General features: G+C 44.7%; 7 protein-coding genes across 7 annotated transcripts; 3 read left to right on the top strand and 4 right to left on the bottom strand.

Annotated features, from left to right (window-relative positions):
• Window positions 1-125: 125 nt before the first annotated feature.
• Window positions 126-1,712, top strand: CCT4 (chaperonin-containing T-complex subunit CCT4; the record flags this gene model as incomplete). The annotated part of the gene is made up of 1 exon (XM_020213652.1): window positions 126-1,712. The coding sequence occupies one exon, from the start codon at window positions 126-128 to the stop codon at window positions 1,710-1,712; it is 1,587 nt and encodes a 528-aa protein (XP_020070815.1).
• A 66-nt stretch (window positions 1,713-1,778) lies between these two features.
• On the bottom strand, window positions 1,779-2,411 carry CRD1 (cardiolipin synthase; the record flags this gene model as incomplete). The annotated part of the gene is made up of 1 exon (XM_020212661.1): window positions 1,779-2,411. One exon carries the CDS (start codon window positions 2,409-2,411, stop codon window positions 1,779-1,781), a length of 633 nt encoding a protein of 210 aa, XP_020070814.1.
• Window positions 2,412-3,127: 716 nt separating this feature from the next.
• BPL1 (biotin--[acetyl-CoA-carboxylase] ligase BPL1) lies at window positions 3,128-5,349 on the top strand. The gene is made up of 2 exons (XM_020214814.1): window positions 3,128-3,212; window positions 3,326-5,349. Exons 1-2 carry the CDS (start codon window positions 3,191-3,193, stop codon window positions 5,290-5,292), a joined length of 1,989 nt encoding a protein of 662 aa, XP_020070813.1. The 5' UTR covers window positions 3,128-3,190; the 3' UTR covers window positions 5,293-5,349.
• RPO21 (DNA-directed RNA polymerase II subunit RPB1) lies at window positions 5,321-10,917 on the bottom strand. The gene is made up of 2 exons (XM_020213157.1): window positions 10,674-10,917; window positions 5,321-10,605 (listed from the first exon to the last, which is right to left on the bottom strand). The coding sequence occupies exons 1-2, from the start codon at window positions 10,752-10,754 to the stop codon at window positions 5,419-5,421; spliced, it is 5,268 nt and encodes a 1,755-aa protein (XP_020070812.1). The 5' UTR covers window positions 10,755-10,917; the 3' UTR covers window positions 5,321-5,418.
• A 591-nt stretch (window positions 10,918-11,508) lies between these two features.
• On the bottom strand, window positions 11,509-12,892 carry CPR6 (peptidylprolyl isomerase CPR6). The gene has a single exon (XM_020217927.1). It carries the CDS (start codon window positions 12,653-12,655, stop codon window positions 11,549-11,551), a length of 1,107 nt encoding a protein of 368 aa, XP_020070811.1. The 5' UTR covers window positions 12,656-12,892; the 3' UTR covers window positions 11,509-11,548.
• A 2,587-nt stretch (window positions 12,893-15,479) lies between these two features.
• Window positions 15,480-16,520, top strand: CYBJADRAFT_172545 (uncharacterized protein; the record flags this gene model as incomplete). Its single annotated transcript, XM_020216358.1, has 1 exon — window positions 15,480-16,520. One exon carries the CDS (start codon window positions 15,480-15,482, stop codon window positions 16,518-16,520), a length of 1,041 nt encoding a protein of 346 aa, XP_020070810.1.
• On the bottom strand, window positions 16,273-17,641 carry CTR1 (high-affinity Cu transporter CTR1). The gene has a single exon (XM_020214813.1). It carries the CDS (start codon window positions 17,440-17,442, stop codon window positions 16,675-16,677), a length of 768 nt encoding a protein of 255 aa, XP_020070809.1. The 5' UTR covers window positions 17,443-17,641; the 3' UTR covers window positions 16,273-16,674.
• Between the last annotated feature and the right edge of the window lie 265 nt (window positions 17,642-17,906).

Below are 17,906 nucleotides of genomic sequence, written 5' to 3'. Positions count from 1 at the left end.
TTTTTTTTTGCCTCTGTGCCCTCCAACGGCGAAGGCGAAAGCGAAAACATCGCCAAAAAGCTTTCAAACTCTCACCAGAAGGCCCGTCTCTCTGTTCAATTCAGCTCACGTTAAACACGGTGGAAATGGCTACAAAGGTACAACCGACTAACGCCCAGTTCAAGAACAAGGAGAAGCCACAGGAGGTGCGTCGTGCGAACATCCTCGCTGCTCGAGCCGTTGCCGATGCCATCAGAACGTCTCTTGGTCCAAAGGGTATGGACAAGATGATCAAGACTGGTAAGGGAGAGGTGTTGATCTCAAACGATGGTCACACGATCTTGAAGCACATGGCGGTGCTTCATCCTGCTGCGAAGATGCTGGTGGATGTGTCTGGTGCTCAGGACGTTGAGGCCGGTGATGGTACCACCAGTGTTGTCATCATCACTGGTGCGCTGTTGGGTGCTGCTGATAAGTTGTTGAACAAAGGTATCCATCCAACGCAGATTGCTGAATCTTTCCAGCGTGCTGCGCAGAGATCCGTGGAGATCCTGTTGGACATGTCCACCAAGATCGACCTTGGAGACCGCGATGCTCTGATCAGAGCTGCTTCAACCTCGTTGAGCTCCAAGATTGTTGGCCAGCATTCACACCTGCTGGCCCCATTGGCTGTTGACTCTGTCCTGAGGGTTGTCGAGAAGGATGCGAACAACGTTGACCTGAACGATATTAGACTCATCAAGAAGGTGGGTGGTACGATCGACGACACCGAGCTCGTTCCTGGCGTGGTGTTGACGCAAACCGTTGTGAAGTCCGCAGGTGGACCAACTCGTGTCGAAAAGGCACGTATTGGCCTTGTTCAGTTCCAGTTATCCCCTCCAAAGCCTGATATGGAGAACAACGTTGTTGTCAACGACTACAGACAGATGGACAAGATCTTGAAGGAGGAGAGAGCTTACATCTTGAACATGTGTAAGAAGATCAAGAAGGCTAAATGTAACGTGTTGTTGATACAGAAGTCGATCTTGAGAGATGCTGTGAACGACCTGGCTCTCCATTTCTTGTCAAGATTGGGTATCATGGTCATTAAGGACATTGAGCGTGAAGAGATTGAATTCTTGTCCAAGTCCTTGTCGTGTAAGCCAATCTCCGATATTGAACTCTTCACAGAAGACAGATTGGGATCTGCAGATGTTATTGAGGAGATTGAGAGCTCAGGCTCAAAGATTGTCAAGATCACAGGTGTCAAGAACGTGACCCACCCTACCGTTAGTGTTGTATGCCGTGGTGCCAACGATATGGTTTTGGACGAAACTGAACGTTCATTGCACGATGCCCTGTGTGTAATCCGTTGTCTTGTTAAGGAGAAGGCGTTGATTGCCGGTGGTGGTGCTCCAGAGATTGAGGTTTCACGTCAACTGATGAAGGAATCCATCGCTCTTAGTGGTACGGAATCCTTCATCTGGAGAGAATTCGCCGATGCATTGGAGGTGATCCCAACAACTTTGGCCGAGAATGCTGGGTTGAATGCCATCAACGTTGTCACTGACCTTAGAAGCAAACACGAGAATGGTGAACGTAATGCTGGTATCTCTGCTCGTCGTTCCGGTGCAACGAATACATATGAAGAGCATGTCTTACAGCCTGTACTGGTGAGTACAAGTGCCATTACACTGGCTGCTGAAACCGTCAAGTCGATCTTGAGAATCGACGACATTGTGATTAGTAGATGATTGGAAACTGGTGATGCACTCATTCTATATGTAGCTCTATATAACAACCAAAGAAAAGATGGTGGTTCACTTCTTTGTCAAGATCTTCACAGCATCTTTACTGAAAACGTAGCTCAGTCCACTCAAGATCGTCGTCAATCCTACAAAGGCACCAAAGCATTGGAACCCGGTATCAACCATGGGTATCACTTGAGGATCAACAAGTGTGATCATTGCTGGCCTGATGACCTCTCCTGCAACGTAAACCATTTGAAAGAGAGTGTTGTACTTGGAAATCGTTGTAGGATAGACCTGGGCACTTGGAATGCTAAAGTCCCAGTATCTTGCAAACGTCTTTGGAGGTGGCAGTGATATATAACGGTAGTATATGGCAGACAGTGCCAATAGCCCGTCTCTTCCGAGGATTATGACGGCCAAGTACATGGGCATCTGTCCAATCATCGCAAGACATCCTGTGCAGATCACCATGAGCATCTTATCAGCCATCGGGTCAATGACTGAGCCGACAACCGACTTCATGTTGTACTTCCGTGCAATGTACCCATCTATGAAGTCTGTGACCGAGGAGTAGGCGAACAGCCCAAAGCTTAGCCAAATCTTGTGCTTCAGTATGAGAAAGCCAATCACTGGGGCACTGATGAGCCTCGTCATCGTCAGCATATTCGGAATCGTATAAATGTTCTCGTGCTCCGGCAGCATCTCCTTCAGCTTGGTTGCCGTCTCCTTGGCTCGCTCCTTCGACCTCTCAATCGTGGAGTTGATGTTACGGATCTCATTCTTCGAAAGCATCATCGCACCGTGGAATGCCCTTCTCTTTATGTCTGGCTTGAATGGGTTGAGGATATGGGACTTTGACGGAAAACTCCATAAAATCCTGCGTGAGATGCCCACAGATGGTGATCTTAGCAGCATAGACATCATCTATCGTTTTGTCACGGTTTATAACGGTGTAAGTCCAACTCTCAGGCAATGATCTCTTGATGGTGAAGTGAGTCTTCGGTTGAAATTTTAATACCGAACCTCGGCGAAGGGGTTTGTTGGGGATCGCAGAGTGGGCCAGGAAACAATGCCAACAGCCCAATCAGTTGGTAGCGACGTTGCGTAGTGCTCTTGTAAGCTCACTCGATGCCAAACAGTCGGCTAATAGAGGTCGATTGTAGTGAGAGCACTGCAATTAACAGGCGGAAGACGCTCCACTCCAACATGAGGAAGGGAGTCACGTGAGTGGTAGTGCCCCTACCGTAGCAATTGATTACATAAGCATAAGCTTACGTAATCAGTCTTACCCCACCGTCGGCGTTGGCGTGGGGGTTCCGCGGTTCGGCCACGCCGGTCCCCCGGCTCTGTCACCATCGCAGCACTTTGGACATCACCGAGGAACATCAACAACATCGTTATCTCTGGTTTTATCCTAACAAAGGTGCTCTTTCTTGCTCAAAGTGACGTTGGTACAAGGCATCAAACAGGTGTGCCATAAGATGAATGTCCTTGTATATGCTGGTGAGTGGGGGTTTCTTTCTTGTTAGTGTCTCTGGCTTCTTTTCTCTAATGCCGTAGAGATATGTCTCGGATGCTCAATGGTATGAGATCAACAGACTAACCGATGGTTTTAGGTCCTGGCACTTCCCCGGACTCTGTCAAGCACTGTTTGGAATCGCTGCGTCGATTCCTTTCACCTCACTATGCGGTGATAGGCGTGGGTACGCAGACCTTGCTCAATGAGCCCTGGAGCTCAAAGACCTCTCTGCTGGTGATTCCCGGTGGTGCTGATTTACCTGTGTGCCAGCAGCTGAACGGGAAAGGTAACAAGGTGATTCGAGATTTTGTCTCCAGAGGTGGTAAGCTGTTGGGATTCTGCTCTGGTGGCTACTACTGCTCGGATAAAGTTGAGTTTGAAGTTGGCGATCCAATGATGGAGGTTTCAGGTAAAAGAGAGTTGAAGTTCTTCCCAGGAATCGCTAGAGGCTGTGCCTTCAAAGGGTTCCAATACGGGAATGAAGCTGGTGCTCTGGCAGTGGCGTTGGATGTGAACCCACAACTGCTTGAGATGGAGGCTGGTGAAGAATGCCTGAACTACTACAACGGAGGAGCAGTGTTTGTAGATGCTGAGAAGTACGACAACGTTACTGTGCTGGCATCGTACAAGGAACAAGTCCACGTTGATCAGGGTGATGATACAAGAGCATCTGCGATTGTTCATTGTAAGGTTCGTGAAGGTGATGTGATACTCACCGGTACTCATCCAGAATTCGTCCCAGAGATGATGCATAGCTCCCAAGAGCCAAGCTACCTTGAAACCGTGAAGCTGCTGAAAGAGAACGATGAAGTTAGAAAGAAATTCCTCAGAGCATGTCTGTTGAGATTAGGACTAAAGGTCAATGACGATGAGATCGTGAGACCTCGTCTGACTCCTCTCTTGCTTTCGTCACCGATCTCGGGTGCTGTGCAATCTATCATTGACGATTTGACAGCCGATGTCGCAGCTGATGGTAATTTACTCAAATGTGAAACTGATAACTTCCGTCTGCATATTGACGAAACAGAGATCTCAAGTCACATGGATAAACAGGAGGAGTTGGAAGACCCAGATACTGTGACAAAAGAGCTGATTGCTTTCACAAAGGAGATCCCAGAGAGGAAACTTACATTCTACTTCGACATCAACAACTATTTCCGTTACTTAAGAGAGTCTTATGGTGCTCTGGATAGAGTAAGAGCAGGATCAATCTTGTTCTACGGAGAAGTTGTCACTTCAACCAGTGCCATGCCAAACTCCAACATATCGTTGTTAAGACACTTACCATCAGGAACGCTTTTGGCTGCCAGTGTCCAGGTCTCTGGCCGTGGCCGTGGTGGTAACATTTGGATCAACCCATATGGTGTTCTTGCATCTTCTCTAATCCTGGACTTGCCATTGGCTTACACTCATGCTCCAGTTGTATTCATCCAATACTTGACTGCTCTCTCATACGTGGAGGCTATCAAATCCATGGGACCAGGCTATGAAGAGTTGCCTATAAAGATCAAATGGCCTAATGACATCTATGCCATGAAACCAGAATACTTTGGACAGAAATTGTCACCAAATGACTCTGAACCGGCGTGGGTCAAGATATGTGGTATACTTGTCAATACAAATGTCATTGGGAAGAACTACAAGTGTATTGTTGGTGCTGGTATCAATCTCTCCAATTCTGAACCAACAACTTCAGTCAACTCTACTATAACAGCATGGAATAAATTCAACAACAAACAGCTCGAGCACATCTCACCTGAGCTGTTATTGGCAAAATACATGTACCAAATGGATACTTTGTTCAACAAGTTCAAACAGTTTGGGTTCAAGCCTCTGCTGCCACTATACTATTCGCACTGGTTACATGATGGCCAAGTGGTGAGATTGCAAGACTATGGAAATACACGTGCAATGATTACTGGAATCACCGACGACTTTGGTTTATTGGTGGCTCAGGAGATGGATGTCCATGGAAGGGTGTGTGGTCAAAAGTACCATCTCCAGCCTGATGGTAACTCATTTGATATGTTCAACAACCTCATCTCTAAAAAGGCATATGTTTAGCGTTCTTTAATTCTACATATCATGGCATCTTCTGTTCGTTTAACGTTTATCCCTTTAGGTATATAACAACTCTTTAAGTAAGATAATTTACATTTCATTTCTTTTGTTCTCTTCAAGCAAACTTGCTCACTTATCCACCTGCTTGCCATTTTCATCCTTCTTCTCGTCATCCTTTGGTGAATAAGATGGTGATCTAGGTGGTGAATAGGAAGGAGAGGTTGGTGAGTATGATGGCGAGGTTGGACTGTATGATGGCGAGGTTGGACTGTATGATGGCGAAGTTGGGGAATAGCTTGGTGATGTAGGTGAGTACGATGGTGATGTAGGTGAGTATGAAGGCGAGGTTGGCGAGTAAGATGGAGATGTTGGACTGTATGATGGTGATGTTGGGGAATATGACGGTGATGTTGGACTATAGGAAGGTGATGTTGGTGAGTAGCTTGGTGACGTAGGACTGTATGATGGTGATGTTGGTGAATAAGATGGCGATGTTGGTGAATAAGATGGTGAGGTTGGTGAGTATGATGGTGAGGTTGGTGAGTATGATGGTGATGTTGGACTGTATGATGGTGATGTTGGAGAGTACGATGGAGAGGTTGGACTGTACGATGGAGACGTTGGACTGTACGATGGAGATGTTGGGCTGTACGATGGAGATGTTGGTGAGTAACTTGGTGATGTTGGGCTGTACGATGGAGACGTTGGACTGTATGATGGAGAGGTTGCGCTGTACGCTGGTGAAGTAACAGAGTAGCCTGGTGATGTAGCATTCGTAGCTGGTGAGGTAGCTCCATATCCATAGCCGAATGGCGAGTTGGCACTCATACCAGGAGATGTAGCATAATCTGTACCGCTACCGTACTCGGTGAATCCACCAGCATTAACTGGCATCTGACCAGATTCAACAATCGGAGAGAACATAACATCATCTGTACCCTCAACCACACCTTGGCCAGGCATGTTAGCGGAATCATAAGGTGTAGAACCACCATCGCCATATTCAGTGCGTGCATATCCCTGGTTCTCTGTAGCTGTAGGCAGAGCCTTGAGAATGGAATCATCAACCATAACATCAAACGCACCAGTACCAATAGGAGCCAACTGGCCCAGTATAACGTTCTCGGAAACACCACGACAATCATCCAACTCTGCAGCTGCACCAGCCTCAAACAGAATTTCAACAGTTTCTTCGAAAGAACAACGCATCAATGCACCCGTGTCGTTTCTATTGATACCATGACGAGTGACAGCCATCAAGTGACCACGAGAGGTCATCACATCAACTAACAAAGCCATATGTCTATAGTTCACATAAGAACCATCAGAGGCAATAACGTTGTAAACTTCCTTATAGAGAGCAGCACGGCCAGCTTCGATACCCAAAACTTGTAAGATATCAATGAAGGAGTTGGTGTAAATACGTGTAGAATCCACACCCTCGACACACATAACATCTGCTAAGTTGACACCGTCAGTTTCCAAGACCCATTCTGGAACCTTAACATATTTACCAGTTTCATCTGGAAGCTTACGGTCGTATTTCATCATGACAACACGAGTAATATCTGGAACACCACGCAGAGTAATAGCTTCTAACATATTGTTCTCAATACGCTTCAACATCTGATCCTCTTCAGCTTCAGACTCTGGATCCAAGTTCTTAGGATCACGGACAACGCGACAACGGATAATCAACTTTTCAGCGTTATCTTCAGACCAGATAACAAAGAGATCATCCTTGAAAGTCTCCTTAATCTTCTCTCCAACTTCGGCCATGGTCAAATCTTTATCATTCATAGCAGCACGATCCAATTCGATACGCAACAACCATGGAGATTGTTTATCCAATGTAGCTTCAGTTTCCTCATCAGGAATTTCAAAGTGCAACTGAACCATTTCCTCGTCATCTTCGATAGTCGTAGACCTTGGATCTGGATCGTAGTAAATTTCAGTAGCAACCGTAACACTCTTTAAAGTGGTATGCTCGATAGCAGATCTGATCTCCTTTGCCTTTTCTTGATCAGAAGCGTATTCTGGTTCAAGATAAACTGTCAAAGATGGAGTCTTCATGGTCTTTGCAACGTTCAAAATTTCTTTCAAACGAGGAACACCAGATGTAACCTTCTTGGAAGCCACACCAGCAAAGTGGAAAGTATTCAAGGTCATTTGAGTAGCTGGCTCACCAATAGATTGAGCGGCCACAATACCAACCATCTCACCTGGATGAACAACAGCCCTTTGGAATTGAGCATCAATTTCACCCAAAACCCAGTTGAACGCAACTCTGTTAAGGCGATATTCTTCAATGACACGACGACAAGCCAAACGAGAACGTAACAAACATTGGAACAAAGTAGTAGCATTTTCTTGGGCCTCCTTGACCAGTGGGTTATCACCACGAAGAACAAGTAGGCCTTGGCATAGTTTCCGAACCCCTGTGACAATCTCATCCAAGGTCAGGTCAGAAGCCTTAGAACGATCAACGTGGAAGATCTGCTGAGAATTTTGAATGATACGACGAACATTGACAGGCAATGGCCAATTGTGTTCACCGTCAATGAAGACTTTTCTCAAGAACTTACGGTCCTCCACTAACTGATCGTACTCGGAATCTAATGTAGCTTGCAACTCAGTGTTACCAATGATATCACGACCAGATTCCAGTAGATGCGGTCTGATAGAAGTCTTTTCGCTCATCAAATCAACACGATAACGCTTCTCGAACGCTGCATCTTCACCTGGAATGGTATCAATGGTTTGCTTCTCAACGTGACCAGCGTCGAGACCATCTTCACCATAGATGAATTGAATGATACTACCCATGGAATTTCTAGTGGTACCATCATAATGGACCATGATATCTTCCAAGGCCTTGACAAGACGACGTTGAATATAACCAGTTTCAGCTGTCTTCACGGCAGTATCAATCAAACCCTCACGACCACCCATAGCGTGGAAGTAGAATTCTTGTGGTGTCAATCCTCTTAAATAAGAGTTTTCGACGAAACCCTTTGACTCTGGAGAGTAATCATCCTTGGAAAAGTGTGGCAAGGTACGGTCAGCAAAGCCGTAAGCAATACGTTTACCTTCAACCGACTGTTGGCCCACACAAGCGGACATCTGGGCAATGTTAATGAAAGAACCCTTGGAACCAGCACTCACCATCTGTTTCACATTATTAAGGCCTTTCAAATTAATCTCTGCAGAACGACCTGCTTTATCACGAGCCTCGTTCAAATAACGGATCACGTTATCTTCAAACGATTCTCTCAGTGTCATACCATGCTTAGCAGTTAATCTGTTTTGTTGTGCTTCAAGTGTGACTTCTTCTACCTTTTCCTTTGCAATAGCAATGGCCTCCGTAATTTCCTTCATAGTGGAGGCATCGGCAATGGTATCACCAATACCAATAGAAAAACCATTGTGGAGCAACCAGAAGTTCACCACCTTCTGGATGTTACCAAACAAATCGGCACAAGTTCTTGGACCCTTTTCTCTCATGACGGTGTGGATCAAACCACCATTAGTAGCACCTACAGTCTTTTTATCAACGACACCAAAAAGGATCTTACCATCCACGATAAGCATACCATTATCCTTCGGACTAAGCAATGTAGTTCCCTCGTCAAATCTTTGAAGATGGATACCTTTTGGAATTGTCATAGACAACATTTGCTTACCTGTCCACAATGGCTTAGGTTTCAAGATCGTTGGTTCTGGAACGACACCATCCCATCCTGGAATCCAGAACAGGATGTTCATCATTTGGTCGTATTCGATAAAACTATCACGAAGCGTCATCTTTCTGACACCACATAAGGTATCTTGCACAATACCCATACATGGTTTATTCGACTGTGGGGAAACGATCTGAAGTGGCACTGCACAAATGTTCATGAGCTCAGCTCTAGTCTCTTCTGACTGTGGAACGTGCAAGTTCATCTCATCACCGTCAAAATCAGCATTGTATGGTGATGTGACTGACAAGTTCAATCTAAAAGTGGAATAAGGCATAACCTTCACACGATGACACATCATGGACATTTTGTGCAAAGAGGGTTGACGGTTGAAAAGAACTGGATCTTCATCCATCAAATGACGTTCAACTTTCCAACCGTATTGTAAAACGATGTCACCAGCACGTTTGTTGTATCTCAAATCAATACGATCACCGGTGTCACGGATCACATATTTGGCACCTGGGTGCTCATTTGGACCATTACGTACAAGTTCTGTCAGTTTTTGGATGTTGTATGGCGTTACTGTTTCAGGATATGTCAAAGTTCTAGCAATACTCTTTGGCACACCAACCTGATCCAGCTCTAAGTTTGGGTCACCAGAGATAACAGTACGTGCAGAGAAATCAACACGTTTACCCATTAAATTACCTCTGATACGACCTTCCTTACCTTTGAGACGAGCACGAATTGATTTGATTGGACGACCAGATTTTTGTAAAGCTTGTGGTTGACCAGCAATGTCGTTATCCATATAGGTGGCTACGTGGAACTGCAGCAACGCTTCAAATTCGTTAATAACGTGTTGTGGAGAACCATCCATTTCCAGTTTTTGAACATTAATGTTAGCTTTCATGATATCAGATAGCTTATATGTCAAATCATCTTCACCTCTTTGGGTGTCGTTGAAAGAGATGGAAGGTCTAACTGGTGGAGGTGGAACTGGTAAGACCGACAATATGAGCCATTCTGGACGAGCGTAATCCTCGTGAAAACCTAGCTTACGGCAATCCTCTGGTGTAATATGCTTAAAGACGTTCTGTATCTCACTTGGTGTTAAGAGACGTTTCTCTGGTTGTTCATTTTCATCAGGGTTTCCCTTTTTCCAGGTACCCCAAAGCTTTAACCCGTCACGACGTACAGAAGGTTGAGCATTACCACATCCACCTCTTGAACGAACTGTTCCGTCTGCATCTGGTGGGAAATTTGGCTCACAGATCATCTTTGTCTTACAAAGATTCCACACTGCGTTGAATCTCTTCTTTGGATCTCTGATTCTGATAGCTTGTTTGAACAAGTCATTCGATTCGTCGAGGAGCAACTTACCACAGTGCATACAAACACATTCACACACTTTTTTAATCTTGTTGATAAAACCAATGTGGAAAACGGGTTTGGCCAATTCGATATGGCCGAAATGCCCTGGACATTCGTTCATATCTTCACCACAAGTTTGACATTTGAAATTACGATCAATAGATCCCAATCTTGGATCGTTTAATCCACCAACTCTTGGTTTCGTCTGGGTCTCATCCATAGTCTCTGGAAATTCAATCTTCGCAACAGAAATTGCACGCTAAAAAGACAGGGTTAGTAGTTGAGCAAAATACACAAAGGCTACCACCTCTGGAGCATATGACTCACAATCTCATCTGGAGAGAGTATACCAAATTGAACCTCCTTAACAGTACGCAATGGCGCACTTGAATATGGGAATTGAACCATTGTGATCTTCTTGTTGTTGTTTTGCCTTTATGAATTCCTTCTCTGGATGACAAACGTATGTTAAAAAGGCACCTGTACCTTCGTTAAAAGATGTAATAAGACAAATGAAATCAGATAACGTGAAATGAATAGCTTCCTTGTATTTTTAGTAGTTTTTTTTTTTGTTTTTTTTGGTATTTTCAGTTGATTGTCTATGCAAATAAAAAATGTTCCTTGTTTGTTTACTTTCTTCAACAGAATCAGATGAAAAGAAAAGCTCCAAATTAATGACTCTTTTCCACTGTTTTCAAGCAAAAGAACCGAAACACTATGCTTCCTTGTAGTTTCTATACCTGTTGTAACTTCTTCAAGCCTAAGCGCTATTAGCCGCCGTCCAAAACCTTCCCTTCTTCTATTGTTGTGGGCTGTTCAAAAAGGAGGGAAAAAGGATTGAAAGTACAGTTCCAACTGGTTTAGAATAACTCGTGATGATAATAGACGAAAGATCCTTCTAGACACACACAGCTAGTCACACGAAACAAGGGGAAAGGTTTAAGAGATGGAAAGGTTCTCTTTCTCTCTTTTTTGGTTGGTTGTTTTGATGTTTTTGTGGTTGTTTTGATGTTTTCATTCTTTGTTTATGCCTTCGTCGGCCACTTTTTTTTCGTTTTGCCCCCCAAAACTTTTCACTTTTGGAGTGCTGTGATTTACACGTGGACATTCTGAAATTTACACGGCATTTTGTTTTTCCTGTACTGAGGCCGGGGAAGTTACTACAGTAATGTTGATGATGATAGAGGGTAAGGTTTAGATTCTTAACTGAACATCTTACTGAAGGCCTTCTTTTCCCTCTCCTTACGTTGCTTTTCACTCTTCTTCACGGAGTCAATTCCTCTTAGAATTGCTGCATCACCAGGTGACAACTTCAAAGCCTGTTCAAAGTCTCTTAGTGAGTCCTCCTCGTTCTTCAACTTCAGTAGGGCAGAACCACGACGGTAGAGTGCCTTCGCCTTGGACTTGTCGTCGATTCCATCACAATCCAATGCCTGTGTGGCAGATCTCAACACTTCGCTGTACTTCTCCAGTTTCAGACTGACAAGCGCGATGTTGAGGAAGACTGAAGCCTTCAACTTGTTCAACTCGTCGATTTGATCTCCTGATAGATCGTCTGGGAAATAGTCCTTGAGATAGCTCTCTGCCTTGTTGTACTTAGCCAATGCATTGGAAAGATCGCCCGCTTTGAACAGTCTGGACCCGATATCCTTGATGGTGGCGATTGCACCAATAACCTCTTCGTAGTTGTCGAGGTTGATGTTGTCGTTGTCAACAAGCACAGTCTCGTAGATGTCTCCAGTGCCATCATCAACTGGGACAGAAGGCTCTGGGACGTAGTCATCTGGCAATTGACCACAGTCAGTGATGATACAGTCCTGTACCGGTTTGTCTCCCGTTGCAGTCTCTGTTCTCTCCACGGATCTGATGACACCCTTACCGGAGATTAACCGTCCAAATACAACGTGCTTACCATCCAAATGTGGCGTTGGGACCGTTGTAACGAAGAATTGCGATCCGTTGGTATTTGGACCAGCATTTGCCATGGAGAGTAGGAATGGCTTATCGTGCTTGACCTCAAACTTCTCATCTTCGAACTTCTCCCCGTAGATGGACTCGCCACCAGTGCCGTCACCCTTTGTGAAATCACCACCTTGGATCATGAAGTCCTTAATGACCCTATGGAATGAAGAGCCCTTATAACTCAACGCCTTGCCAGACTGGCCCACTCCCTTTTCACCAGTGCACAACGCTCTAAAATTCTCCGCAGTCTTTGGAACTATATCGCTGAATAGCTCAAACACCACTCTACCCTTTGGTTCATCACCAATCGAGATATCGAAGAAGACCTTTGGACGAGACTCGGACATATTGTGCTTAACCTTGTTGTTTCCCTGCTTGCTGTTGATTTAACTTAGCGATGACAACCATCACGAAGTAGAAGTCATTGGTAGATTACCTCCAATTAATATTGTTCCCATCGCACACTCCAAACACCTTCCATGAGCTTCTAGAACTATTCAAACAGCCCCGTCTAAAACATCCACACACCACATCTTCGAAACATCCGGACATCCAAATATCACATCACCACAGCATCATTTCCTAATCGGGAAGAAACATAACGAACGTTCGCAGTTTCCCCCCTGCCACCTTTTGGGTCCTCTTTTTTATATATGCGCCCCCTGAAAATTCACTTGCGCCAGGTTACTTTTTCTACTTGTTGTTGCTGTTTAATCTCTATCGTCTACTAGTTCAAGAAGTAATTGCTATTATAAAAACAGCTATAAAGATGGGACGCCCGGATCCATTCCTTGCATTCCAACAGCCACCTGCTGAGGAGAAGAAATCTATCTTTAGCTTTGCGATTCAGCGTAAGAAGAAGGTGGTGCCACAGCAGACGGCAGCTACCGCTGTTGCAGCCCCTGTTGAGGCCCCTGTTGAAGCCGCTGCTGAAGCAGCTACAGAAGCTGGCGATGTGAAGGAGACTGAAGACGCTGCAATTGACCAAGGTGTTGAGAATGAAGACGGTGATAAAGACGAGGAAGCTGCTGAATATGGTGAAGCTGATAAGGCTGAAGATGAGACGGTTGAACCTGAGGAAAACGTTGATGAACCAGAAACCGTTGAACCTGAGGAACACACCAAGGAAGCTGTAGACCAGCCTCAGGAGCCTGAAGAAAAACAGTACTACTCTCCCTTCCGTTACGTCACGAAACGTTCTGCCACGCCAAGATCACCAAAGGGACCGATCATCAAGATCCCAAATCTGTTCTCCAGATTAGAAAATAGACATGAACGTGAGCTTGAGAGACTCGAGCAAGAGAAGAACAAGCAGATCGAATTGAAGAAACAGCAAGACGATCAAATTGCTAAGAATAGGGAACAAGATGAACGTAAGTTGAAAGCTGCAAGGGAGAGATTGGAGCAGTTAAAGATTCAGGCTGAGGAGGCTAGGTTGGAAGCTGAGGGTCCGAAAAAGGAAGAGCCTGAAGAAGAAGAACCACAAGATGAAGAAGATGAAGAAGATGAAGAAGTTGAGGAGAAACCATTACGTGCTGATGATGAAGAGGAAGCAGGTGGAGAAACCGCTGCAAAAGAGGAACCCCAACAAGTTCAACAGCTTCACAAAGTTGAACCATTGAATAAGAAGCATAGACTATTTAGTATCTTCCCATTCACTGCAGAAGTCAACAAGAACCCAGATGGTACGCCAATGACTGTTCAACAAAAAATTGACTACCAGAATGAACAACACAAGACGAAGTTGGACGCCATTAAGAAGAAGAATGATGACGAGTACAACAGAATTCAGAATGCGTTTGATAATCAGATCGAGGGGCTAAAGGCGGAGATTGCTAAAATTGAAGACAGAATCCAGACTAATGTTGACAGTACAGATGACGCCATCGCAAAGGCAAATGTAGAACACGAGGAGAAGACCAAAGAATTGGAGAACCAACACGAGGAAAACAAGAAAAACTACTTCCAAGAGACTGAGGATAAAATCAAGTCTAAATATGAGGAAATTGAACAGGCAAAGAAGGATCAAGAGGAAGCTGCCGAGCAGTTGAAGGAGCTGGAGGATAAGCAGGTTGAATCGAGTGAAAAGCTCAAGGTTTATGAGCAAGACTGTCAAGAGTTGAGAGATAGCATCGCACACGAAAAGACAGAGGCCGAAAATCTTGTAAAGGAAAAGGAGTCTAAGTTACTAGAGATTGAGAACTTGAAACAGCTGAGAATTGACCATGAGAACAAGATCAAAGAGGCTGCTTTAAAGAAGAACGAGTCTGAGAAGATTATCACTGATTTCAAGAATAACACTCATCAGAAGGATATTGACGATATCAACGAACAGATTAAGAAGCTGAACGAGGAATTGGCTCAGACTAAGAAAAAATCCGAAGTCTCCAAGCTCAAGAGTGACGAATTGAACACAACTCTTGAGAGTAAAGAGAAGGACCACGCTGCGGAGTTGGATAACAAGGCCAAACTGGAATCTTTGATTGACGCTGCAGAGATAAACAAAAAGACCACTGAACGGAAGGTTAACGACGGCGAAAAGGAATTGAGTGACTTGAAAGCTGAACATGCCAACGCAGTTGCATCTTTGAATGAAGTTTCCAAATCTAAGCTTGAGGACTCTCAACATGTTGTCTCCGAACCTGTTGACACTGAACCTGTGAAGACTGAACCTGTGAAGACTGAACCTGTCGAGACCGAGACAACCTCCGAACCAACAAAGACTGAAAACGAAACCCTCTCCACGAAAGTTGAAAAGGTTGAAACAAAGGCCTCGTCCCTATCAATCCTAACTCTGGAAACCAAAGATGAAGAGTTCCAAAAGGAACAAGAGGCCCTGTTGGCCAAGCTGGAAGAAGCTAGAAAGAAAAGAGAAGAACTGGCTCAAGAGCTGAAGAAAATCGATGAAACTGCCTACAACGCACTCAACAAGGACATCGTTGCTTAATTGTATGTACTACTAAACACACATTCTTTTACTGTTACTCTTTAATTGTAGAGTTTCTTTTGCTTCAATCGGCTTTGGTGCCATATTAAGTGGTGCACTTCAGGTGTGGTGTCCTGTTGTGGTGTCCGGGTGTACCATGAAAGTCTTATAACCGCACGCTATGTGCTCATCCCCCCCTTTCCTCCTTCAAACACGCACACTCGCTCTCGCCAGGATCAATTAAGATGTCTTTCTTCAACAATTTCACAAAGAGTATCCAATCCGGGTTTGAAGAGGTCTCCAAGGAGGCTCAAAAGTTCACCAATGACATCACTCCAATGGCTAAACGTACTGCCAGACTTGTCCAGGAGAAGTTTGGTAGCATTGAAGACATATCCGAATTGCCAGAGGAGTATATCCTTCTCGAGAAGAAGACTGATGCTCTGAGATCGGTGTATAAGAAACTGTTGTCGATTAGTAGTACCTATGAGATTGAGAGCTACTATTATCCACCTAATCCTACTGAATCTTTGTCTGACTTGTCTAAGACTCTTAGTGATAAGTTTCAAGGTCTGCAGAAGGCTTCAACTGCAGCTGAAGCTGAAAAGGTGTTGACTGCATCTTCAGGAGCACCAGCTCTGCCACAGACTTTGGCATATGAGTTGAGTAAAGCTGCTAAGCAGTCGCATGATTTCTTGCTACAATTTGGTGGTGAGAATGCCCTGAGTAAAGTGCTGTTGAAGTTTTCTGATTCCCAGGCAAAGATCGGTTCTAAGAGATTGGAACAAGATAATATGATTCTTACTGAGTTCAATGCCAAACTGCATGAATCTCTCGACAAGAGCTTCAAAGAGACCACTGCCAACAGAAAGAAGGTTGACAGTGCGAGATTGAACTTTGACACTTTGAGACACGAAGTGAAGGTTTACCCTGAAAGACAGGAGAAACTTCAGGAATCTTTGGATAACGCTGAAGACGAGTTGGTCAATGCTACTACTGTTGCTGTTCAGAGTATGAAGAAACTTATTGAACCAGCGGAAAGCGTAAATTTGATAATTATCTTTACAAAGATTCAATTGGAGTACCATAAGGCCTCTGTGTCTGAATTGGAGAATCTTGTTAAAGAATTGGAGAGTATTCCAATCGATGTTGAGGAAGAAGAAGAAGAGGATGACGACGACGAAGAAGAAGCTGATAAACCGGAAGTCATCGAGACACCTGAGCCGGAAACAGTTGAAGAAGCCGAGCCAAAGGCTAAAGGTAAAGGCAAAGGTAACAAGAAGTGATCCATATTCGCTCTATTTAAGCTTACTCAATTAACAAAGATATAGTCATTATCATGTATTGAAAGACAAATCACAAGAGCAAAACAACAAAGGAACGGGTCGAGAATGTCAGCTTTATCGATATCGAAGATCGATGTAGGTTTCTATATACATCTCAATGTAAAGACGAGCAGAACATACCGGTGTGTCTGATCCCCATTACAGTAGCCAGTCTCAAGAAGAAGATCTCACCAAAAGCCATGCCCAGTACCACCGCAAAGAAGTAGGTGATGACAAAGGACATGACTGCAAGCATAAGCGCATAACCAAACATTGCCGATACAAACGTTATGATCAATCTGATAAAGTCTCTGTACAGTGATTGTGGTGTGAAATGGAAGAACTTGGCCAATACTGATCTGTCCTTTTCTGAGTTTGCAATCTCTGGGTTATTGGACACTGGGACATCAACGTCACAGCACTTGGCCTCTGTGTCTGTATCGTCGTTATTCTGGCATGGAACTTCAGTCTTGAACACTCTTTGTTCCAAATAGGCAGCCAAGAAGGCCAATCCTCTGTAGAAGAAGGCAGAGAAGAAGAGCACGCAAAAGATACCAAAGGCAGCACCACCGCTTGAAGCTGTCAGTGTCTTGAACACCACTGGGTAGCTGTCGTAGTTGGTTGTCATGTAACTGTTCATGGACATGTCCATCGAGCCATGGTCCATGTCCATCGAGGAAGACGTTGAGGAAGCCATATCCATGGTGCTGGACGAACTAGCATGGTTCATATGGTCGCTGGCCATTGAGCTGGTGCTTGAGGACATATCCATATCCATGTCCATGCTCATCGAGGACGCCATTGAGCTCGCCATGGAACTCACCATCGCACTGGTGGCAGACATAACCATTGACGTAACACTGGCGCTGCTCTCCATGGCCATTGAGGCCATCATAGCAGAGTGGTCGTGAGAGGAGCTTGAAGACATCGGTACCAAACAACAAAAACTGGGAGATTACTGAGATAGACGAGATCTAAAGCGACGTAAGCCCTCTCAGGACAATCCCCGGTTTATATAAAGAGGCTCCAAAGCACAGTGTTGGCACCTCTTGCCGATGCTCAACGATGATAGGAAGGGAAATTTGCTCGTTATGCACGTCGACACTGAGAGTTTACAGCCGCTGCAGATGCGAGCCGTTGGAGGACGCTCACTGGTTACGGAGATGATCGAGGTTTTTTCCGAATTTTTTCCAAAAATCCTGCGTGATAATTGCTTACATAATACGTTGGTAGGAACACCTGAATCCGGAGTCAAAACAATACCGGAAGGGTTCGGGTGTGCGCTAAACGAATCCCGGGTCGGGTGTGCTCTAAACGAGATTCGAAATCGGTTTGATTACATAATAA

Source organism: Cyberlindnera jadinii (assembly GCF_001661405.1).
Source record: "Cyberlindnera jadinii NRRL Y-1542 unplaced genomic scaffold CYBJAscaffold_5, whole genome shotgun sequence".
NCBI classification, from domain to species: Eukaryota; Fungi; Ascomycota; class Saccharomycetes; order Phaffomycetales; family Wickerhamomycetaceae; genus Williopsis; species Williopsis jadinii.
The sequence above is the reverse complement of the archived record's forward strand: the minus strand, read 5'-3'. Positions and strand labels throughout refer to the sequence as shown.

Coding starts and splice junctions, on each gene's coding strand:
- RPO21 (XM_020213157.1), bottom strand. CDS start 10,754: ATGGTTCAATTCCCATATTCAAGTGCGCCATTGCGTACTGTTAAGGAG. Junction 10,606..10,673: donor TACTCTCTCCAGATGAGATT/GTGAGTCATATG, acceptor CTGTCTTTTTAG/CGTGCAATTTCTGTTGCGAA.
- CTR1 (XM_020214813.1), bottom strand. CDS start 17,442: ATGGCCATGGAGAGCAGCGCCAGTGTTACGTCAATGGTTATGTCTGCC.
- BPL1 (XM_020214814.1), top strand. CDS start 3,191: ATGAATGTCCTTGTATATGCTG. Junction 3,213..3,325: donor GAATGTCCTTGTATATGCTG/GTGAGTGGGGGT, acceptor CGATGGTTTTAG/GTCCTGGCACTTCCCCGGAC.
- CPR6 (XM_020217927.1), bottom strand. CDS start 12,655: ATGTCCGAGTCTCGTCCAAAGGTCTTCTTCGATATCTCGATTGGTGAT.